The sequence below is a fragment of the Osmia lignaria genome, chromosome 8 (genome assembly GCF_051020975.1).
Source record: "Osmia lignaria lignaria isolate PbOS001 chromosome 8, iyOsmLign1, whole genome shotgun sequence".
NCBI lineage: Eukaryota > Metazoa > Arthropoda > Insecta > Hymenoptera > Megachilidae > Osmia > Osmia lignaria.
Genome location: NC_135039.1, coordinates 10,772,500 through 10,797,835, shown reverse-complemented (window position 1 = coordinate 10,797,835; position 25,336 = coordinate 10,772,500). Strand labels below are relative to the sequence as shown.

The 25,336-nt window shown below is 36.7% G+C and overlaps 1 protein-coding gene across 1 annotated transcript; it reads left to right on the top strand.

The window, feature by feature from the left end:
• Positions 1-661: 661 nt before the first annotated feature.
• On the top strand, positions 662-25,253 carry Pdfr (Pigment-dispersing factor receptor). Its single transcript, XM_034334723.2, has 15 exons — positions 662-847; positions 9,677-9,893; positions 14,725-15,421; positions 16,530-16,637; positions 20,890-21,050; positions 21,766-21,869; positions 21,941-22,085; positions 22,161-22,263; positions 22,346-22,466; positions 22,550-22,628; positions 22,708-22,793; positions 22,863-23,043; positions 23,144-23,258; positions 23,389-23,482; positions 23,904-25,253. The coding sequence occupies exons 3-15, from the start codon at positions 15,340-15,342 to the stop codon at positions 23,914-23,916; spliced, it is 1,392 nt and encodes a 463-aa protein (XP_034190614.2). The 5' UTR covers positions 662-847; positions 9,677-9,893; positions 14,725-15,339; the 3' UTR covers positions 23,917-25,253.
• Positions 25,254-25,336: the final 83 nt, after the last annotated feature.

Here is a 25,336-nt window from a genome sequence, read left to right as displayed (position 1 = left end):
TCCGCGTGAGGCCATCATCGACACGTGAACGTTCGTCCCAGCAACGGGATATTGTATTTTAAAATTAATGGAATTTCACCTGATCGACACTGATCGTCCTATTATTTCAATTAATTAACAGTTCCATGCGTTTCATAACCGACGATCCGTTTAATTAACACACCATCCGGTCCTGTCGTCTTTACGCCCTCGCTGTTGCGTAACCAGCGTTACAAACAACCGAATTTACCTCCTGTTTCAGTGAGGAACATTTCACTATCTTTCTAAAAAAGACTATTGTTTAAGGAGGATTAACAGTGAATAGACAATTCATCCATTTGCAATTCTGTTACAATATTTATTAATAATTATTGTTAATTATTAGAGAAGTTAGAATTAAGAAGTAGAACCTAAAAGAAGCTTTTAAAGCTGGGAAGTTTTATAAGACTGTCTAGGATAGAAGAATGTGTGCTTTTAAGTAGAAAGAAATTTCTTTCATATTTTCAGAAAATATTTGGCCAGGAAGAAAAGAGTGATTGTCCAACTGGATAAATAATAAAAGACCTATTGTGCACAGGACATTTTCGTTGCGAGCTTCGCAGTTGGTTTATATCGAATCGGTTTACGCGAAGAAGGATGGGAGGGCGGGGGGGGGGGCGTCAGTAGCCCTTTTGAACCGATGGAGGGGGAGGGATGCAACTCCTTGCGCAACTGGACGACTTCCTAACAGTTGCCGCGCGTACTTTGTCAAGTCCGCGTCGTTCCTCGTGGCAAACGTGTTCCAGACTGCAGTCAACACGAGACTTCAACCTGTTCATCCATCAATTAAAACTTCACCTTGCTTTTGCGTCCTTCTGCTCGTCGCTTGGTAAGTGCTTTATCTATTTATTCCTTATTTTATGAAAAAATTTTCCTGAACAGTTGAAGCATGTTGATGACAAATTTTATTTTTTAGGTGTATGGATGCTTTGTAATATTCTTTGGTTCTTTTCATTTTCTACCAGATGGATATTTTGTTTATTTTGTTAGTGTGCTTGGAAGTAGGTCCTTTGCAAGGTTTTTTATATTTTTATACATTATAAAATAGTCATTGCATTAGTCCAGTGTTTTAAAATTCAGATAGATCTCACTAGGAAGTATTCTTCTTTTTTAATATTTCAAATACTTCCCTGGTGATCTGTCTATTTGAATTAATAATTAGGTAATTGTTTAACTAATTATCAGCTAATTGTGTTTTAAAATTTAGATAGATCTCACTAGGAAGTATTCTTCTTTTTTAATATTTCAAATACTTCCCTGGTGATCTGTCTATTTGAATTAATAATTAGGTAATTGTGTTTTAAAATTTAGATAGATCTCACTAGGAAGTATTCTTCTTTTTTAATATTTCAAATACTTCCCTGGTGATCTGTCTATTTGAATTAATAATTAGGTAATTGTTTAATTATTAGCTAATTGTGGTTTAAAATTTAGATAGATCTCACTAGGAAGTATTCTTCTTTTTTAATATTTCAAATACTTCCCTGGTGATCTGTCTATTTGAATTAATAATTAGGTAATTGTTTAACTAATTATTAGCTAATTGTGTTTTAAAATTTAGATAAATCTCACTAGGAAGTATTCTTCTTTTTTAATATTTCAAATACTTCCCTGGTGATCTGTCTATTTGAATTAATAATTAGGTAATTGTTTAATTATTAGCTAATTGTGGTTTAAAATTTAGACAGATCTCACTAGGAAGTATTCTTCTTTTTTAATATTCCAAATACTTCCCTGGTGATCTGTCTATTTGAATTAATAATTAGGTAATTGTTTAACTAATTATTAGCTAATTGTGTTTTAAAATTTAGATAAATCTCACTAGGAAGTATTCTTCTTTTTTAATATTTCAAATACTTCCCTGGTGATCTGTCTATTTGAATTAATAATTAGGTAATTGTTTACCTAATTATTAGCTGATTAGATCATTAACTAAGTGTTTTAAAATTTTGTTAGATCTCACTAGAAAGTATTCCAAATATTTCCCTAGTGATCTATTTGAATTAATAATTAGGATTTTTTTAAAAATTGTATAACACTTTAATCTGTGATCGTGTCAGATGTAGAAAAGTAATATTTCAGTCAGCTCGGCAATCTTCTTCCAGGTAATCTCGTTGAAAGTGTATATCTTCCAGTTTCGATTCCAGGACGCGTGATTATTCACGCGTGTCCCCTATGTGACTGCTGCATCATTGCGATTTCCAATTATCCGCAACTCCCTCGACGCTTCAGCCCCTCCCCTCTGTCACCCACGGCTGCCTCATACCTGAACAATTATTTTCTTCCACAGTAAACATTTCTTCCCTGGACAATTATTTTCTTCCACTGTAAACATTTCAACCAGCTGCAGGATGTAATCAAGTTTCATTGGCGATCAATTTGATACAAGTTTCTCTCTGTTTACCTTCGCACATTACGTCGCGACGTTTACACGGTAATAAATTGAATGAAGCTTATGGTTCACGGAACGGGTCTCGCTATTGTCGACTGCTTCCACTGTGGACGTCTTAGATGTTATTTACTCGAACTACTTCAGCAGCCAGGAACACGTGTTTCTGTTCATGAACTGGCACACTTAACTTCACTGTTGTTCAGGATCGTTCCAACAGTTAGGTCGGGGTCGTTAGAAGGTAGTGGACCAGTTTTGAATTGCAGATGAAATGAAAATACGTGATAAGCTTAAGGGATTGGAAGAGTCAGATAGTGATCCTGAATGTATGAATTTAGCGAGCTGGTTTAAATGTTAATGTTTTTCATTAAGAACTTTCATATAATAAGTAGAATCATTCGTGATTATACAATTATGTAATTTGAAAGCAATTGGAACTTTTGTGTGACTTTATGTCTTAGAATTGTAAATTATTAAACTTTTAATGGGAAGTTGTTCTTAGGGTTATTATTAGCATAATTTGTAATAAATATTATTTCTGTTATTACTGTTGGATCTGGTGTTAGGTTTGTTAATATCAGTGATAATTATACAATTATGTAATTTGAAAGCAATTGGAACTTTTGTGTAATTTTATCTGCCTTAGGATTGTAAGTTATTAAACTTTTAATGGGAAGTTGTTCTTAGGGTTATTATTAGCATAATTTGTAATAAATATTACTTCTGTTATTACTGTTGGATCTGGTGTTAGGTTTGTTAATATCAGTGATAATTATACAATTATGTAATTTCAAATCAGTTGGAATTTTTGTGTGACTTTATCTGTCTTAGAATTGTAAATTATTAAACTTTTAATGGGAAGTTGTTCTTGGAACTATCTATTAGCATAACTTGTACTAAACATTATTTATGTTATTATTATTGGATCTGGTGTTAGGTTTGTTAATATCAGTGATAATAATACAATTATGTAATTTGAAAGCACTTGGAACTTTTGTGTAACTTTATCTGCCTTAGGATTGCAAGTTATTAAACTTTTGATGGGAAGTCATCTATTAGCATAATTTGTACTAAATTGTACTAAATTCTGTTATTACTATTGGATCTAGTGTCAGGTTTGTTAATAATACTTTTGTATGACTTCATCTGTCTTAGAATTGTATTTTGATGGGAAGTCATCTATTAGCATAATTTGTACTAAATTGTACTAAATTCTGTTATTACTATTGGATCTAGTGTCAGGTTTGTTAATAATACTTTTGTATCTCTTCATCTGTCTTAGAATTGTATTTTGGGAAGTCATCTATTAGCATAATTTGTACTAAATTGTACTAAATTGTACTAAATTCTGTTATTACTATTGGATCTAGTATCAGGTTTGTTAATAATACTTTTGTATGACTTCATCTGTCTTAGAATTGTATTTTGATGGGAAGTCATCTATTAGCATAATTTGTACTAAATTCTGTTATTACTATTGGATCTAGTGTTAAGTTTGTTAATAATACTTTTGTATCACTTCATCTGTCTTAGAATTGTATTTTGGGAAGTCATCTATTAGCATATTTTGTACTAAATTGTACTAAATTCTGTTATTACTATTGGATCTAGTGTTAGGTTTGTTAATAATACTTTTGTATGACTTCATCTGTCTTAGAATTGTATTTTGATGGGAAGTCATCTATTAGCATAATTTGTATTAAATTCTGTTATTACTATTGGATCTAGTGTTAGGTTTGTTAATAATACTTTTGTATAACTTCATCTGTCTTAAAATTGTATTTTAATGTGAAGTTGTTCTATTCTATCTATTAGCATAATTTATACTAAATATTACTTATGTCACTACTATTGGATCTGGTATTAGGTTTATTAATAATACCGACTTCTTTCACTGAGTACCAAATTGAAGAAATAACGAGGGACTTTGATTTCTTCAACCACCATCGTTCTTTCTTGAAACCTTTAGACCAGTGTCTTCGGTAATCTCCCCAAATCACGAGAGATCTTGAATTCAGCGTGTTTCGATCGTTAAACATTCATTCAGGTCAAGGCTCGACGGTGGGATGCGAAAGTGCATTCGTAACACAGCCTCACACGAACAATGGAGCCGCGATAGTGGGCTAATCAGCTAGCGAATTTTCGAAAAGACGATACACACATGGTTGCTCCCTGATGTTTCCGGTAAATCGTTTCATTCACATCCATCTAGATAGCTGACAAAGGAAAGGTGAAGAAATAGAAGAATTTCAATGAATTTCTATCAACAAGTATTACCACTCTAAGTGAAGATATCTTGAAATCTTTGCATTCAAATCTTGCAAGATTTATCAGCCATACTTGAGGATAATATCTGAGAAGAAAGGAGCATGAAAGGAAGTTAGTGATCCTTGATCCGTAACAGGTAAACATCTCTTCTTTAATATTCCTCTGCGTCTACTTTTCATCATAGAGATTTGTTGGTTGAAAATTTATTCTGACGTCAGTGAACAGTTGCTTCCAGGAAATCTGCTTGTTTGCAGAAGGGTGAGTCTAGTAAAACGTCAAAGGGATACCGTGAAGTTTATCTGGGACAGTCTCTCCTTGGCTGGAAGTCATAATTAAACAAGAACATTTGCTTCGACCAAGCTTACAATCTAATTCCTGATTCAAGAAAAAAAAAAAGGAGGACAACCCTTTCAACGTTTCTCACCGGCCTCTGTGAAACGTTAATCCTGCGGATACGTGGCTGGCAAGTTTTAACGAGACACCCTCGAAAGGCAGAAGTTTGCTCTGCGCTGGTTTATCCACGAAAAGCCCCTCTTTGCTCGGATTAAGACTCCGTGGTTAATGCCCGTGACATTGGTGTTTAAACGCCTCCTTCGCCTGTCTTCAAAATATCTCTTTTAAACATTTCATATATCTTCTCTTTCTGTTTTAACGCTAGAACTAGCGACGTTTGATGCACGTCTATTATTAAGTTGAAAATAATGTAGAAAATTGAATAGGTGAAGGATGAGACATAATTTAATATTTATATCCATTGTTTATCTTGAAAATAGCTATTATACATTCCAGCAAAAATACCTTGATCAAATTTTTTAATTTAAAATAAGAAACTGAAAAACAGTCATTTTTACCCCTTTGATAATTCTAGTATTAAAATAAGAATTTTGACTGGTTTGGTAGTTCTAGTGTTAATTATTGTTTTGAGTTCATTGAAATTTTCTTTGTTAATTCATCTTTAGAAAGAAGAAAATTATGTAACAAACAAAGGGGGTTTGTAAGTTTGATCATCAAAGAAAATGAACCATCTGATTTTCTTTGATTGAATTTGAAAGTCTTCTTGAAGGAATTCCTGTGTAACTCAGTTTGGAAATATATGTTTGAAGGGATTCTCTGGTAACCCAATTGAACAGATGGATCATTTGTTATTGTCAGAGTACTGTAATCAGGATTGATAAGATTAATTTCTTTTCAATCACTTCAAGCAGCTGCTAATGATCAATGCTAAGATGAAGAATACAGTGGGTGATCAAATTATTATCGTGTTTGGGTAGAAACAGAGCCAGAATTTTAAGGTTTTTAAATTGTGTAACTTTTAATCAATAATCCTCTGCTATTAATATACAAAAGAATACTTATAAAAATAATTTGTTATAATTACTGCCTCAATTCTTTTCAGCATACTTTTGATGCATTTTAAGCAATTCATTGTTATTGCTTTATTTCTGGCCCATATTTCTATCAAACGTTCAATCAATTTACATTTATTACTAATAAATATTTCCACAAATTTTCAATGGGGTTGAGGTCCAAAGAATTTCCAGGTCAAAAACTTCCACTTTTTTCAACTGTGTATCATAATTTTACAAGCATCAATACATCATAGAAAAATAATAAGAGCTCTGTTTAATTCGGTTTTCATTTAAGAATTAATCACTTTTATGTAAATTCGTCAATTTATGTAAATGGCTCTAATAATTTGATCACCCACTGTATTGCTAAACCCCTGTATTAGGTAATCATTTTCTTCAAATTTTATTTCCCTCTAAAATGGTTATCAGGGTGCGTTTTGCATCCCTTATCATCGAGGGTGGCCTACTCTAGGGCAGGCCTGGTCAAGTAGGGGAAAACCACTCCAGAAACACATGCTCCAGTTCCCTTCCAACCCTGCTCCTTCAAGTAAGGTGGGACGGTTCTGACTACCGTCTCTCTGGGGAGACAGTACCGCCGCTAGGAAATATGCTTGGGGCGCTTAGGGCAGGCCTGTCCAAGTAGGGGAATCCACTCCTGGAACACATGTTTCGGTTCCCCTTCCAACGCTGCTCCTTCAAGTAAGATGGGACCGAGGAGACAATACCGCCGCTAGGAAAGACGGAGAGACGGTAGGATGGAGGTGCCCCCCCCTGCCCTTTTCTTTTTTACATGGGGAAAATCTTCTAAAGACACCTCCAGCCCCCTGGGGAGGAGCCGGAGGTAGTGTGCCTACGGTGGCCTGCACTGGGGCTATAGGGAGGACCCCGGGAGCTCTGAAAAAGTGTCCCTTAGCGAGAGGATCACCCTGATTTCCTAGTGGCGGTACTGTCTCCTCGGAGAGACGGTAGTCGGAACCGTCCCATCTTACTTGAAGGAGCAGCGTTGGAAGGGGAACCGAAACATGTGTTCCAGGAATGGATTCCTCTACTTGGACAGGCCTGGCTTACTTGATGGAGGTGCCCCCCCCCCCCCCCCCCCGCTCTTTTCTTTTTTACCAGGGGAAAATCTTCCAAAGACACCTCCAGCCCCCTGGGGAGGAGCCGGAGGTAGCCTGCACTGGGGCTATAGGGAGGACCTCGGGACCTCTGAAGAAGTGTTCCTTAGCGAGTGGATCACCCTGATTTCCTAGTGGCGGTACTGTCTCCTCGGAGAGACGGTAGTCGGAACCGTCCCATCTTACTTGAAGGAGCAGCGTTGGAAGGGGAACCGAAACATGTGTTCCAGGAGTGGATTCCCCTACTCGGACAGGCCTGCCATAGGGCATAGGGCTTACCTACTTGTCTGACCATCCATGAGGCCTACAGTTTAGAGCCTTCCACTACAACTCCCAGCGCCCTTAAGAATTATCTACTTGTCTGACCACCTATGGCACAATCCCCAATCTGCTGGTCTGACCACTACAGAGTGATCCTCTAGCTAGGGGACACAAAGGAACACTGGCGACAATGGACCTCTTGACCGCACCATAAAGAGGTCCGTATTGTCACGTGCCAGCGGGAACCTACCCGGGACGAGTCGACTCTGTGTGTCTTCATGGTGCGGTCAAGGGATTCATTGTCGCCAGTTCCTTTGTGTCCCCTAGCGAGAGGATCACCCTGTATAAGACCTACATCCCAGGATCTACAACTAAAACCCCCAGTCCCCACAGGGCAGGCCTGTCCAAGTAGGGGAATCCACTCCTGGAACACATGTTTCGGTTCCCTTTCCAACGCTGCTCCTTCAAGTAAGATGGGACGGTTCCGACTACCATCTCTCCGTCTTTCCTAGCGGCGGTATTGTCTCCTCGGAGAGATGGTAGTCAGAACCGTCCCATCTTACTTGAAGGAGCAGCGTTGGAAGGGGAACCGAAACATGTATTCCAGGAGTGGATTTCCCTACTTGGACAGGCCTGGCTTACTTGATGGAGGTGCCCCCCCCCTTGCTCTTTTCTTTTTTACCTGGGGAAAATCTTCTAAAGACACCTCCAGCCTCCTGGGGAGGAGCCGGAGGTAGTGCGCCTACGGTGGCCTGCACTGGGGCTATAGGGAGGACCCCGGGAGCTCTGAAAAAGTGTCCCTTAGCGAGAGGATCACCCTGTATTTCCTAGTGGCGGTACTGTCTCCTTACTTGAAGGAGCAGGATTGGAAGGGGAACCGGCACATCAGGAGTGGTTTTCCCTATTTGACCAGGGCTGCTCCAGGGAAAAGGCGTTACTTCATCAAATCATGCTCCAAAATGGGTGATTTAATGTGCATTAACGTTCAAAGGGTGAACTGTGAGTTGCTTTCAAAAGAGCGGGGTATATTGATTGATACACGAAGACCGTGGAAGGGTATGGCTTTGTAAGATGGTTCATTAAAGATAGAGTACTGCTATTGTATCCAGTGAGCGTACAGGTTGAAGCGAATGTCTCTCGAAAGTCTTATAAATTGAGATTGTAGGTGCTTCGAAATTGCATTTTGTTTCCTCGGAGCACATCTCTAGTAACTGTTCTAAGCACCTTACAACTGTCCATGAAACAATGGGAAAATACTTTGTCTAACTGATCGGATCTTGCTGGTTAGAGTCTCTTTTCTACCTTTGGGATATTTTTTCAATTTAAAACACCGCGAGGCGCAATATTCGAATAAAACTGGACGCTTCCCCTCTGGGAGGGGGGGACTTTTAAACTTCGAAATCTGGGTTGCAGCTTTACAAAGGAAGTAATTGGTGAGATACCAAGAAAGAGGAGGATGGGTGTTTAAACGATCAGCCAGTGAGTTGTACGGTGATTGGAATGGGTACTCGATCATTCGAGCCAATATGGCCCGTTGTGTAATTACAGAAGAGGACGAATTAACGCCCCCCCCCCCCCCCCCCCCCCGGTCGAATGTTTAAAACGTGAAGAGCCTTATTCTGCTTATTTTACTGACCAATTAACTGGGAATCTGGGACTCGACCGGATAAGTCATATTGCTGTTTGATCCTTGTTTGTTTATTTTTCATCCACACTTTGCCCGCTTTCCCACGCAGATTAGAGGAAACCGGCGTGTCGTGTTGCACTATATATGTAAAGAGAATTTTATGTTCGAATACCACCGCATGCGGTCCATTAGTTCTTGGTACTAACAAAGTGTTAATGGTCCTTATAATTGGAACAGACTTTCTTCTCTGCTTTGTAATTAATTAATTTAATTGTACTTGTGTCGAGGGACCATTAGGACAATTAGATACCTTTTTGAAAGCTGTTGGTGAAATTAAAATGGAAAATATTCTGTTATGTAAACTTTGGTATTACATGAAATTTGATTTTCTTCTTCAGTTATCTTAATATTTTCTTGTAACTGTTATGAATTCCAATTTACTTTGAAGATTATTATAATCTTCTATTTTATTATTATTTAAATTTGAAATCAAAATTAAATTTTGTTTTTCAGCAATTGCACTTCTTATAACTGTTATGAACTTCAATTTAATTTAAAGATTATTATAATCTTCTATATTAATTTCTATTTTATTATTATTATAATTTATATTCAAAATTAAATTTTCAACAATATTTTTATTTTTCAGCTATTGCACTTTAAAATATATTCTGAAAACTGTACCGTAAAGAAGAGATAGTGGATGAAACTTCTCCTGTTGAAGCATGTTGACTGTGTTCAATTAATCCTAAATCAATGGAATTTGAAGGCTAGAGAAGGATGAGCTAAATTGAACTAGAATGTCATATCACTGACTAATCTGATCTGAGAAACTTGCACCCCTGTTCTGTTGAGAATTCTCACAGGTAATCACATGCATAATTGATCTTCTTGTTTACTGAAACGTCAGTGTAACTATCATAGTACTATCAGTGTTAACTCTTCACGAACTTGTTAACCCTTCTTTCCTTAAGTTCATGCTGGAAAACTTTTGAATTACTTAAACTTTGGAACCGTCGGATGCGCTGAAATAGCAGCTACATTGTTACGAAAAGTTTCGCCTGTAATTAAACCATTCTTTCGTTCCAGAAATGGCACGTAATTCCTCTTTATCCCTGTGAAAAGAAGATAAACATGAAACTTGAAGAAATATTCCAAGATTGGCAGTATCTCTTTCTTCAATTTGGAAAAAGATTTCCTTTCATGCTAAGTTGTGCTTGATGCTTGGAAGAAGTAACAAATTTCACATCAAATATCATAATTAAATTCAAATGAAATTTGAAATAAATTTCAATGAAGTGCATCTGAAATTTCAATTTAGGTATAAACATGAAATTTGAAGGGGAAAAATATTTCTTCAGAAAATTTCCTTTCCAGTAACTCGGTAAAAGGTAAAAGGGAGTAAAGAGGAACTACTTTTCTCCAAGTTTCACAAGTTTCTGCACGTTTAAGTGCATTGGCCTCGCTCTACACAACATCAAGCGTTTTTCTTCCACCTTTTAACCGTTCCAAATAAGAAAAAAGAAGAGGAAAAGGAAGAGACACGAATAGTGGTTGGTGTATCTATTTCCATTTTCAGGCATTCTAAGTCTGTCCAGCACGAGTGGCTCACTCTTTTCCAGCCTCGATTTTCGCCAACTAACTTGCAATGAGAATTCTGACCTACAAAAATGCGTCGTCCTTGTCCGCCTCGATCCCTCCTGCAATCGATTGTCCCATTTCAACGTGAAATTCTCGCGTTAGCCGAGTACACGAAACATTCATGGATTTCCTTTCTCAGGCCACTGTTCCAACAGAGGAACAGTTTCTGGACAATCAGGGGATAGGAGCGACGGGCTCCTCCATTGTGCAGATTCTTCTTAGCGATTGCAATCCTTTAATCCCTTTGTAAATGGGAAATTTTTTACATTCAGGATGATCAATCAATTGTGGGAAGATGAAATTTTAAGCTCCCTATTGGGTGCAAGGTATCCAATTGATTTTCTTCTTGGATCTTACAAGGGGAGGGCACATGTGTGGAAACCGCCTTTTGGAATATCACTAGGTGGAAGTTGTAGTATACGTATAGAATTACAAAACCCTAATGGGTTTCTTCAGAATGGGTCTTCAATTTTATGATATTTTAATTTAAAGCTTCTCACGTATCTGGTATGTCATGTAGGCAACTCTTCTTTCAGAGACGGTTACGTGGGTGAGGTGGTAGAGCGTTAGCCTAGGAGCGAGATGATCGGGGTTCGAATCCAAAGTGTTTTTTTTTTTTTTTTTTTTTTTTTTAAGGACACATATTAAAGAAGATAGGTTAAAATTATTTTACATAAATTTTAGGGAAATATTTTGGAATTTCAATGTATGGGGATGAAATTTCTAAATTAATTATCTTCTTTTTCAGAATTGAATTCGATCACCAACTATATTAAAACTTATATCATATCAGTTTGAAGCTTAAAGTTTCATGAAAGTGGAAGGAAAATAAATTGTATCGGAAGGGAAGTAAAAAAAGCTTCAACTTTGAAGGAACAGATCCTTTATAAATCATGCGATAAGCGTTCCAGAGAAGTTCCGTGCAAGTTTCTGGATGGGTATGAATGTGTACTATGGGACGCTGCTGTTACCTCGGGAACTCTCAAATTATTCGCAACTGCATCGTCGCACCTACGGGCCGCAAGTTCGACGGGGTGGAAGTTCGTTAAAATTTCATCCTCGTTGTCTTTGTTCCCACGGGGAATCTTAATTTCGCCGATGTACCGCTGCGATTCGCTCAGTTTAACGAAAGCCGGAAGTTCGGGTAATCGTGTAACGACAGCGAACTCAATATCCCGGCAGAAGATGAAGTTGAGGCTAATAATAAGATTCTCTAGGATCTGGTAAACTTGGAAAAGTTTCGAGCAGCTATTGCCTTCTGCAGAATGAATATTACTTTTCAAGGGGATGTACAGTAACACTACAAGACCAGTCTGCCTTATCATTGTTCCATTATTAAAATTCCTGAAAGAAGTAAACACTGTGCATGCCAGAAAGATGCCCCTGCGAAGTAGAGATATCTGATTTGAAAAATTGATAATCAGCTTTGTCAGCAGAAGCCTCTAGCAAAATTGCTGCATCGGTTTCTTCGACTCGACGTGATCGAAACTGTTTGAATGGACTGAGGAAACTGAAAGCCCAACGAGGGATAAAGACGTCTTCGAATCAGACACTATTCAGGCACAAACGCGAGACTGAACGCACGATGCAAATACGTGATCTCGACTTTTTGGCAACGGTCCAACCGTACCTGTGCCATTTCCTACTCTTTCACTTTATTCTCATTTTTTCTCCATTGCTTCGCCACACGGTACGCCTGTTGGTTCGGAAATTCTGTTTTTCGACTTCGTTTCCTTCCTTTTTCTCTTTCTTTTTTTTTTTCAACATTTTGCTGGAAATGTTGATGAAGGTCTTTTCATCAAAGTTGAAGGTTTTTATTGATATCCTGTAAGTGTTATTGATCATTTAATATGCAGCAACTTAATTCATTTATTTTAATAAGTTTCTTCTTAGCACCACAGGGACAAAGAAGAGAGAATTCTTTTCACCGAATCCATTTCATCTGTTGAGATTGAAACACAATTGTAAGGTAGATCAGTCTTCCTGACGTTCTTTTCTGTCCTGACGTCTTTCAGATGGTAATGAGGAGCTGGCGATCGATCCTTTCTGAAATAAGGGTGTCAGAGCGTCTCCCAAGAGAATCTAAGTCGTTGATCCTCTATTCTGTGGACCAAAGCGGAAACAGGAAGCGGCATTGGGAATTGATTCATCTGCTTGAGGGAGCAGAATTCTCTACCAGAAATATTTCATACATTCTCAGCCAAAGCTGAACGCAGTTAATATCGTACTAGCTATCAACAATTAAGGCAATTAGAAATGTTTGTTAGGATCCAGTTTTAATAACGTTCAATTAGGAACAGTGAAATGTATAAATATTGCTGTTGTTAAAGCTTTTTAATATTGAACATTCCCATACATATTTCAGAGTAATTTTCAAGTATTGATATATTTCTTCTTTCTATAAGAGTATCAATATTTCTTATTTTCTTCACTGAATATTCAGTGGCGTTTGAAGGTATAGGATTTTGAATTTAATTTCTTTTCCCTGGAAGTATTTCATAATATTTTTCATTTTTTATTTTTTACAGACACCATTAACAAGCATTCCATTATTGAAACATTTTTAATGTCTAGGTTCTTCGACACTGAGAGTCATTTTAATTGGAATAGAAGTGTCCGTTTCCTGGAACAAGGGGCAGTGAAAAAATTGCGAAGAAGTAAAATCAACTACTAAACGAGTTTTCCAACGAGAAAATTATTTTTTCACCAAGGCAGTAAAACGACGACGTTAATTTCACGCTGGTTGGTTCGTTCGTAGCACGGTTGAAATTAAAACCGTCACAGTTTTCATCGCTTAAACCATCAGCGGCGACAGGATACTCTTGTTTTTACATCCACGTTTAACGAAGCAATTTCCACAGAAAACCGGATGCTTGATTGTCTTACAAACCGGAAGAATCCAGTCATGTCCGTTCGCTTGCACATGCAAATCGTAGCTGTAGTGGTCGTTTATTTCCCAAGAGTACCAGCTCAACGTTCTCGTGAACAGAAAATGCTGAGTACAGGGGGGAAACGTGAACAGCTACTCAGTTTTCCAATATAATTCATCTCTACTCTTCTGTCGAATATTTTATATAATTTATTTTCTTATTATTATTCTTCAAAAGCAAACATTCAGGGTATTTAGAAAAAAATACTGTTCAAGCTAAGTGGTTGTTATTATTATTATTGAAATACCGGGCACTCAGTCTTCAAGGAACCATTGTATCCGAGCCCGAACGGGCAGTTCCAGCTACCGAGGTGAATTGCGAAGGCCGGCCTCCTTTGCGAAGCCCAGGAGCCTGCCCACTCCAATGATCTCCAGGGGTGCGTCTCCAGGCCTTTGCAACGCGATATCAAGTGGAGAGGAGTCACCCTCCTCGAGAACACCCAGATTCTCGTTCCAAACCTAGATGTGTCAGGTGTTTCCTCGTGAACCAGTGATGAGCCCCACAAGTAGACGCAGCTGGTGTCTTTCTGGGCAGCTTAGGGCCCTTTTTTTTTTAACGAGGGGTGAAAATGGGTAGTGTGGGGCTCCTAGATTCTCCCTAGTGTACCCACTAAAAACCCTACCTCGATTTCGCTTGGTGTTACCAGAAAAACTAACCCCCTGGAACCAGTGCGAAGCATTACTTTGGGGGGAAGTACCTAACCTGGTCATCAGTTCCAAGTGTTGCTCCAAACAATCATTGCAATAGGGGGGCGGTGCCTTGACCACCCCTTCACCATTCCACCCTGTGGTTATAACTCCCACCCCTTGTTCTGTTGCTCTATTTGCATAGGTCATAGGGAGGGGAGGAGTAATTTTCAGCTTAGGGTCCTGTCTAGCAGCGTTGATGGCCCTCTGATCAGGGCCTTAGTGTGCCATATGCCTTAAGTTCAGCTCCAGATCTGGTGGGTTTGGGTTCTCACCCATGCCTTCATCATTTCTTTTACCATCCCCATAAAGACACCTATATTGTATGTTGTATCCAGGTCAGGCCGCGTGGCTCCTCAAGTGAAGTGGTAGTCTCCTTTGAGTAGTTTTAATATTAAACGTTTGAAAGTTTCTTAATTTAATTATTTTCTGTTTTACAGATAGAAGAAAGGAACCTGTCCAAGCGAATATCATTAACAGAGAAGTGAACCAACTGGATCAGCAGCATATCTGAAACTGAAGACATCTACAATCTTCTGTGTTTTATCATTTTGAATAAGTGTATTTATATCTTCAGCTCAGTTCACAATGTAAGTCCAGTGTCTAGAACAAATTACAGTTGCCAGTAATTTGTGGACAAAGAAGTAATATAAAAGAAGAAACATTTCATTATACTGAGAATTAAAGATCAAAGGAGGTGAAATCTTCAAAGGATCACACTTTAAAGCATCACTGGTGAAGAAACTCTAGAAGGAATTCTTTTCACAATTCCTCGAAATGTTTCGTGTCAAATAAAAGATCTAGAGAAATAAAATCAAAAAAAGGATATACGAGTTGAAACTCACGTGTCTGAAGGGAGAATTTGCATGTTGAATTGCATTCAATTGTACGCTCTTCAAGAAGAAAGGGTGAAGCAATTTGAAAAATGAATGGACAGGGAAAAAGTACAATGGATTCGTGTTTCAACCGGTGTCCCTGTTGATGCGAGAAGAAACTAAGGGGAAAGATAAAAATGTAGAAGCAGGAAGAAGTGAAGATGGACAATTAGAGGAAACATGGACGCCTCTAATGCCATTGGCAACAATACTCGGGATTTCTGCGTCGCTAGATCAAAGAACTTTGTACCTCCAGACGATGGTAATTATGTTTAAGGAGACATTTTTTGTTTCTTCAAGTTTTCTTATAAATTTAACTTGATATCAGTGAAGTAGTATTTGCTTTTAGTTCTCTTTTTTATTAACTATTATATTATAAGAATCAGAGTTCTATTATACTATAATAGAATATATTAAATATTATATTTAAATATAAGTTAATTAAATATAAGTAACTGGCAATTCAATATCTACCTTTAAAAAAGGAGAATTTCTCTTGGAAACATGACATCCATTTTTGAAGAAAATTCTCCAAAGAAGAATTTGGATTTTCTTTCAAAAATTCAGGATTTTCTAGTTTAATAATAAAATTGAAGAATTTTAATATATCTAATATATTGAATATATTAAATATTAATCAAATGATTAAAATTGATTAAAATTCTTCAATTTTATTATTTTACTCTGGATTTTCTAGTTTAATAATAAAATTGAAGAATTTTAATCAATTTTAATCAATTGATTAATATTAAATATACTCAATATATTAGATATATTAAAATTCTTCAATTTTATTCTTTTACTCTGGATTTTCTAGTTTAATAATAAAATTGAAGAATTTTAATCAATTTTAATCAATTGATTAATATTTAATATACTCATTATATTAGATATATTAAAATTCTTCAATTTTATTCTTTTACTCTGGATTTTCTAGTTTAATAATAAAATTGAAGAATTTTAATATATCTAGTATATTGAATATATTAAATATTAATCAAATGATTAAAATTGATTATTATTTAATATATTCAATATATTAGATATATTAAAATTCTTCAATTTTATTATTAAACTAGAAAATCCAGAGTATTCCAGAGAAAATCCAAATTCTTCTTTGAAAACTTTTCTTTAAAAATGTATGTCACCTTTCCAAGAAAAATTCTCCTTTTTTAAAGATAGATATTGAATTGCCAGTTATGTTTCAAGAAACACCATAACCAGAGGGAAGATAATCCAAAGTAGATGTACGTCGAGCCAAGTCATATGCCGTATATCGCGTCTCAATTTGAAATTATAAAACGCCAACGCGTCCCGTCAGCTGGATGCACACGACAACGGTGATGCTGTTCACGTTTACCTTTTTCCAGAGCTCTGGTGCAAACCAGTATGGGACTCGTTGCTCTGCTGGCCCCCGACCAAAGCATCGACGACGATCAAGCAGAGATGCCCGTTCGAGGATGGATTCGATACGACCAGTAAGTGCGCGTGCACTCGTTTGATGAATGCACATTTAAATTGCTTGTTAGCTGCACCCACTAGAGGCATAGAGAGAGGGCGAGAGAAAGAGTGGTGAAAGTGGTGAGGAATAATTAGAATAGCCGTGTAATTTTCAGCCAACGTGTTCACCACAAGGGATTCATTGTAGATTGCGTTTTAATTTCAGAGAAATTAAGCAGAAATTATCTGGATGGTTGCTTGAAGAATGAAAACATAGGAGAAGAATGCTTGCATATTTGGATGTTTCAGTACTTGGGTGCTTGGATATTTGAATATTTAGATACTTTGGTGCTGGAATACTTGAGTGTTAGGATATTTAATTATCCAATATTTGAATTGTAGATTGGGTTTTAATTTCAGAGAAATTAAGCAGAATTTATCTGGAAAAGGCTGCTTGAAAAATGAAAACATAGGAAAAGAATGCTTGCATATTTGGATGCTTAAGTGGTTGGATGTTTCAGTACTTGGGTGCTTGGATTTTTGAATACTTAGATATTTGGGTGCTGGAATACTTGAGTGCTTGAATATTTGAATTGTAGATTGGGTTTTAATTTCAGAGAAATTAAGCAGAATTTATCTGGAAAAGACTGCTTGAAAAATAAAAGCATAGGGGAAGAATGCTTGCATATTGGGATGCTTAAGTGGTTGGATATTTCAGTACTTGGGTGCTTGGATATTTGGGTGCTTGAATATTTGAATTGTAGATTGGGTTTTTAATTTCAAAGAAATTAAGCAGAATTTATCTGGAAGGCTGCTTGATAAATAAAAGCATAGGTGAAGAATGCTTGCATATTTGGATGTTTGAGTACTTGGGTGCTTGGATATTTGAATACTTAGATACTTGAGTGCTGAAATACTTGAAGACTTAGGTATTTGGATACTTGGATGTTCTGAGTACTTAGATACTTAGGTATTTGCATTATTTAAAATCAAGTCTTCTTACAAACCTCATAATCCAATAATGATAATATAATTTTCCAGACAGTTAGTGTTCTAATCTCTCTAATCTGAAGAATTAATTTATTAAGAAAGGAAAAGTGTTAGGAAACGTTGCTGCATAATTATTAAATCTGTTAATGAGACAGAGATGAAAGTTCAGCCGGCGTTCCTTCTCTTCAATCTATCTATTTATCAGGGGGTTGAAAACTTGTTTCATTATTTCAAAGGCAATTAACGCGGCGACGTGGAACGTTTGCTCTTCATCAAAATGAAACCTTGAAGACTTCTTTAATCTTTTTTTCAAGCTATTGATTAATTAGTTCCACTTTGGGGGAACGACTTTGTGGAAACGGAAGAGGCATTTGCATAGCGAACCTGTTCTGTGGAAATGAATTTAGCGATGCCGGATGGTAATCGGGAAATTCCTGAACCATCGTTTCAGGAATTAATTAAAGGAGAGCCTTACTGCTAAAACTTCCTGAATTTCATGATTCGTTCCTGACAAATCGTTGATCGACGTCATTTTATTAACTTGCCTGACGTATCCATGAATGACTTCTCAATAGGAATTATTCAACTCATTATTTTTACCCTAATCTAATTGGAATCTGTTAATTATTTCATTTTTTTAATTCATGAAAGTGTAAAGAAATTCACTTTGAAGAAGAAGCAAAAACTGAAACAATTATCACTGGGATCGTTGAAAGTGAACTTAATTTGTATCCTGAAATAGTACAAATATTCTTGATTGGTTTTAATTTCTGTCTAATTGCCTGCCTCAAAGAAGTATCTAAAAAAAAGAACAAATTTGTACAGTTGCTTTCTTAAACATCTCAATATTTAGACAATTAAATATACAAGTACAAGAAAGAATTTCTGTCAAGAAAAAAATAATTCTTTTGTTTATATATTTTCATTCTTTCTCGGTTGGAAGCTACAGCAAAGATACTGCTGCGAATCGATTGGCATTTAAACTGACAAGGAAATTCAATACACACACCTTTCAAGCCATTCCGCGAAGGAAAAGTCTTGCAACACGGAATTACATATCATAGAAAATAAATAGGGGTTTTCCTTTCCTTCGCTGCATCGTTTATCAATAGAAAAAAAGAGACTGAGAACAGATTCAGATGAGAGAGAAGTTATTTTCACCGAATGCGTGTTTACGTGACCAATGAATCTAAGGGGAGCCTTTTTACTTCTGAACTTAACAATAGAATTGAGAGAACGTTTCAGTTTATTTGATGCCCCCAAGACTTCAAGTATAATATTTTTGTAGCAGCTGGAAAGCTGTTTTGGACAATTACACAATAGGTGCTTGAGTGCTTGGATACTTGGGTGCTTAGATACTAGAGTACTTAAGTGTGTAGCCACTTGGGTGCTTAGGTATTGAAGTGCTTGGGTCCTTGGGTGCTTAGGCATTTGGATATTTAAATTCTTAAGTGCTTAAGTGTGCAGGCACTTGGGTGCTTAGGTATTTGGATACTTAAATATTTGGGTGCTTAGGTATTGAAATGCTTGGGTACTTGGGTATTTGGATATTTAAATACTTAGGTGCTTAAGTATTGGAGTGCTTGAGTATTGGGATGCTTAGATACTAGGGTACTTAAGTGTATAGACACTTGGGTGCTTAGGCATTTGGATATTTAAATACTTAGGTGCTTAAGTGTGTAGGCACTTGGGTGCTCAGGTATTGAAATGCTTGAGTACATGGGTGCTTACGCACTTGGATATTTAAATACTTAGGTGCTTAAGTATTGGAGTGCTTGGATACTTGGGTGCTTGGATACTGGGCTACTTAAGTGTATAGGCACTTGGGTGCTTAGGTATTGAAATGCTTGGGTACTTGGGTGCTTTGGCATTTGGATACTTAAATATTTGAGTGCTTAGGTATTGAAATGCTTGGGTACTTGGGTATTTGGATATTTAAATACTTAGGTGCTTAAGTATTGGAGTGCTTGAGTATTGGGATGCTTAGATACTAGGATACTTAAGTGTGTAGACACCTGGGTGCTTAGACATTAGAGTGCTTGGGTACTCAGGTATTTGAATGCTTGGATACTTAATACTTAAACACCTCCATTGGATTAACCGACGGCAATACTATTCTCCGCCTAAAGGTATTAAGATTCCACGAATTGATGCAACGTAATCACAAAAGACATCTAAAGAGAAGAAGTCAGGTCAACTTCAACGCTCGTAACATTTTCCCGCGTTATCGAGTGCAATCAAAACGTGTTGGAGAAGTGGGTCGAGTGGCGTTCTCCAGGTTCTCATTCCCTCTGTTTTCCCTAGCGATATTGTGAAACCGTAAATGCACCGTGATATTGCTAGAGGCAAGTTCAAGTATAAGCAACGCGTGCACGCGAATCCCGGCCGCAAATCGATCTGTCGTCTCTCGTCAAACGTTTCCACGATTAAAGTGGAGGGACTGTACCGATAAAACTGTCTCTGCCGATCGTTCTTCCTCCAGATATGCGATGGATAACGTACAATTGAAGTTGGAAGTACCATTGTAACCGGGGTAATCTCAAAATTAGAACACCGCCACTCACGATGCCCTTGATCTTTGTAGATCCTTTGAAGGCGAACTTTCAACCGGTGAAGTTGGAAAACAGACTGTAATGCGGTAGCTCTTTGGTTTCACAGGGGCTTCAAGAAAGGTTTTAAGCATCCGGATACACTTCTTTGAGGATTCCTCTTTCATGGAATATTCATGGTTCTCCTTTATCCTGCTCTTTTAAAAACACCTTTGCCAGATGACATTTTTTGTTGACAGAAGCTTCTGCAGTCAGAATTTCTAGGAGAAAAAAATTTCATATCTAAAAACTAGTTTCATCCATTTCTTCTTATTGGATGAAATGATGTCTCAAGTTTGCTGAGAGACTAACTTTGTTCATCAAAGTTTGACTGGGAAGAAAACTTCATCTCTTGACATATTATATTTAGGAAATTCTGCTGCATCAAAGAAACAGGAGTTCAAATAACTGTGGTAAACTGGTATCAAATATGAAACATTTACACTATGTGGTTACCTTCCAATCATAATTATAAACTTTAATCCAAATCAATATCAAAGTTCAGTTTCCAATTACAGGCACTGGTAATCATTCTACCCAATGAAAGTTGCACAGTGTCGTTAGCCAGATGTTCAAAGTTGAATTTCAAAGCTTCGTTTACCAGAGAATTGTTCGGCAAACAGAGCGACCAGATCAATTCAGTCCGCGTTCCAGTTTATTCTCCTCGACGTGCGCCAGGAATGCATGCTAAGTAAACGCGTTGTTTGCGTAGAATCCGTGGAGAAGAAGTGCGGCTACAACGGTCGGTGGGAGGGCCAGAACGGTACCAGCCACGAGGACTCCCATCACGGATGGGCGAACTACACGACCTGTCTGATACCGGAAATGTTGCGGCTACATGGAAAAGTTTACACCAACACCATCGAGGGTAACGTGAGTGTCGTGATTTCAATGAACTCGCAAGAAGAATTACCCAAGTGTAACGCTTATTTATTAATGAAACTTTGCCACATTGTAGAGCTCCTCAGCTGAACGCGCCTATACCCCATTTTGGGGGCAGACGGCTAATTGTTTAAAAGATATTAATAATTAAAATTAGTTACCATTTACATTAAGAAGTATGACAATCCAACACATATGAACGGTTAGCTCCGGGGTAAAACACTTGACTCGCAATCTAAAGGTCCAGGGTTCAAATCCATGGTCCCACCCTTTTTTTTTTTTTTTTTTAAATAATAATTTGTCTCCTTTTGAATAACTATTACAGCTGTAATGCGTTACACTAAGAAGTATAACGATTCGACACATATGAACGGTTAACTCCGGGGTAAAACACTTGACTCGCAATCTAAAGGTCCAGGGTTCAAATCCATGGTCCCCCCCCCTTTTTTTTTTTTTAATAATAATTTGTCTCCTTTTGAATAACTATTACAGCTGTAATACGTTACACTAAGAAGTATAACAAATGAACACATATGAACGGTTAGCTCCGGGGTAAAACACTTGACTCGCAATCTAAAGGTCCAAGGTTCAAATCCATGGTCCCCGTTTTTTTTTTTTTTTTTTTTTTTTTTTTTTTTTTTTAAATAATAACTTGCCTCCTTTTGAATTACTATTACAGCTGTAATTAGCTCTTCTTTTATTTCAGATGAAGATGGAAATAGTTGAGAAGACTCGAATATTGGAATTCGTTGGTTTGAGTATTTCTTTGGTAGCATTGCTTGCTTCACTTGCCATATTCTGTCGTTTTAGGTGGGTCATAAATTGGTGTTATTTAGACACTTGGGTGCTTGATTGTTAAGATGAAATTTAATGTTATTTAGATCCTTGAGAAACACCAGAACCAGGATACACAAGAACCTTTTTGTAGCCATGGTTGTCCAGGTTCTCATCAGATTAACAGTGTACATAGACATTGAAATCCAAAGGAAGAAGACATATGGTATTCAGCGAGGCATAGGAAATACAGTAAGCACTCCTACCATTTAAGTAATAATTCAAAGAAATTTACAATTCATGCAAGCAATTTTCTTCTTTTTGCAGCCTGTGCTGTGCGAGGCTAGCTATGTTTTGCTGGAGTATGCAAAAACTTCAATGTTCATGTGGATGTTTATAGAGGGCTTGTTCCTACACAACATGGTCACTGGTAAGTAACTATACGTTTTTTTCAAAATGAGAAGTCCTTCAAAAGAATCTCTTTTTTTTCTTCTTTATGCCTACTGTTGCAGTGACGGTGTTCCAAGAGACGTCTTACTACAGGATGTACAGATTCATTGGCTGGGGATGTCCTGTTGTGATGACCTTAATCTGGGCCATCATTACTGCATTTTATTATCATCCAAAGTCCAGGTAAATGAAGTAAACAAAAGACGCAGAAAATAATTTGTATTCCAATTTAATTTGAATTATTGTTGATTCATGTCCAATGTTAGATTTTCCAGATGTTGGTCAGGTTATAATTTGTCTTCCTACTTTTGGATCCTTGAAGGACCCAGGTTTGCAGTTATATTGGTAAGTAAAATAAAAATTAGAATCTTAAGTACATGTATCAATGGAATTTGAAGAAGACAATTTCAATTGTATTTTTCAGCTCAATTTTCTGTTCCTACTGAACATTGTAAGGGTACTCGTGGTGAAGCTTCGACAGAGCCACACCAGTGAAATAGAACAAGTCCTGTCAGTGAACAATTAGCAAAGCGACTGAAACTAATCACAGAAAATCTAACGTTATTGTTTTTCACACAGGAAAGCTGTGAGAGCAGCTGTGGTACTTCTACCACTATTGGGCATCACCAACGTGCTCTGCATGATAGACGCACCCCTGCACAATGTGAAGAAATTTGCAGTATGGTCTTATTCCACATACTTTCTGCAGTCTTTTCAAGGCCTGTTTATTGCAACACTCTATTGCTTCCTAAATGGCGAGGTGAAACAATTGAAATATGCCAATTAATAACAATTAGCTATCCTACCCAGTGTCTCATCAGGAAGGTTCAAGATCAATGTACAATATATTTTCTGTGCAGGTGAGACTCGCTCTGGACAAAACCATATCCGTCTACCTTTCTTTAAGAGGAACTGACCTGCAACCTAGAAGACAGTCGACTTTTAGTGGCTGCCAACCCCAAAGAGTAGCATCAGGTGTGTGATATTTATACAAATTTCTATCTGTTATAACTAATAGTTTCTGTTTTGAGGTTCTTAATTAAATCTGCTTGCATGTAATTTTTATATTTCATAAGAAAAAAGATATATCAAATTAATCTCACAGTGATTGAAATGGAAGAGGAGGAGATGAGACCAAGCAGTTGGATAAGACTGTGCTGTCGAGGTGGAAACACTCCACCACCGGACCGACCTGCTGAGTGAGTAATGATCGAAGAAAACTCGCCCATCCGCGTTTAGATCATTACCAGCATCGACGGTCCTTCTAGCAACATCGTATCAGTAGGTAAAAACACACCAGACAGGCATGACCCATGCATGTTCTGTTGCATCATATTTCCCCTTTCAGACATGTTATCCAAGCTCTGAATATTCTCAAAATTTAAATCTTTTTTTAATTGATACATTTCAATGGATTCACCAGTAACTATATCTTTCTCTTTTCGCCTAACTTCCAGTTTATCTTTGCTTAAAAAGTAGGTGATGCCTTCTGGGGTCTTCAAAACTCTTCCTCCCCTCAAAACTTCTTGCACTGTAGTCTATCTTTCAGAATCAAAGGAATGCATTGTTGTTGAAACAACATTAATTTCTCATGGGAATGATGCTTATTCCCGGTTTCAGAACAGCGGTCTGACTGTGGAGCGTCTCAGGAATCCTCGACACTGGCCAAAAACTTCAGAATTATTCCACTTGGACTGTAAACTTGTCTGAAGGATGAAGCAGCACCTGGATCAACCTGAACCATTGTGAATCAAGCTTCTGTCTAGAAATTTAATTGATGTGGACTAATTTGGACTGTGATTTTTCATGCATTTTTATTTACTGAAAGGGATAAATGGATTTGGTGGTTGAAAGGTTATTAATGTCATTGAAATTATAGATTGAATGGAATCTTATGAATGATGAAATAATTGATGATCATTCAGAGTTTCAGGTTGTTGAAGTAAGCGAAGAATTCAAATGCTGGTTTATGTATGAAAAATGAAACAGCTTGAAATGAAATTTGATGATTGGAGTCACTTGAGAGAAGAATATTAATGATTTGGAATGAGAATTGTGAAATGGAATGGGTGAGTGGAAAGTTTGATGATATTTAGAATGAAATTAATTGATGACTTAGAAGTAAAGAAATTTTTTGTGAAATGTATTGTTCGAGGTAGATATTAATGTGATATTTGATGGAAATAAGGTATCTGCAATGTATCAGATTTCTAATTAATTAGAAGGTGCATAAGAATGTGAACTAGGCTGTGAACTGATGAATAAAAGTTTTGTATGGAGTAATGAAAGTGGTTGATGAATAAACACTGATAATCATTCAGATTTAAAGTGAAGTAACTAAATAAATAAAAGATTGATGATGAATGAGAATCCAAGGATTTTGAAACAAAACATTATGTTCATTAGTTAAAATAAGTTATAATGTTTGAAGAATAATTCAAGTAACGTTACATTTTTTTAGAGGGACTGCTGTATGAAAATGTTTATATAGATTTAACTGGATGTGTGTAATTGCTGTTTATATGCTTTTAATGATCTCTGTAATTTGTGGTTACGAAGACTATTGTAAAATATCAGTTTTTTTAACTACATACATTTCAAAACTAATTTAACAACGTTTTGAATTAGTTTTACCTAATGAATGAAAATTTTTCTTCAAACATAAGGGCAACATTTTTAATATGTACAACATTTCTAATATTGAATGATACTAGAATTGACAGTTTCATCACAACTAGCTGCAAAATTATAGATAGAATAAATCTATTTGTATGCTTTTTTGCAAGATGAAAGATAATTAGTCATAAGGTTAGCCAATTAGCAAATGCATCAGTGCTTCAACAACTTTGTAGCTGTGCGTTTTTTTAAGATATAAATAAATAATTGTGACACCGATTGTGTCTGGTTGCATCAACCCTTGAGGTTAGATTTCATTTTGTAAAATTAAAATTCGTTGAAGAAAGTGTTTAAATAATTTTCTAAATAAAAATGGAGTTCCTTAAAAACAAATACAGAGTCTGATATTTACAAAAAGTTTATATTACCATGATTAA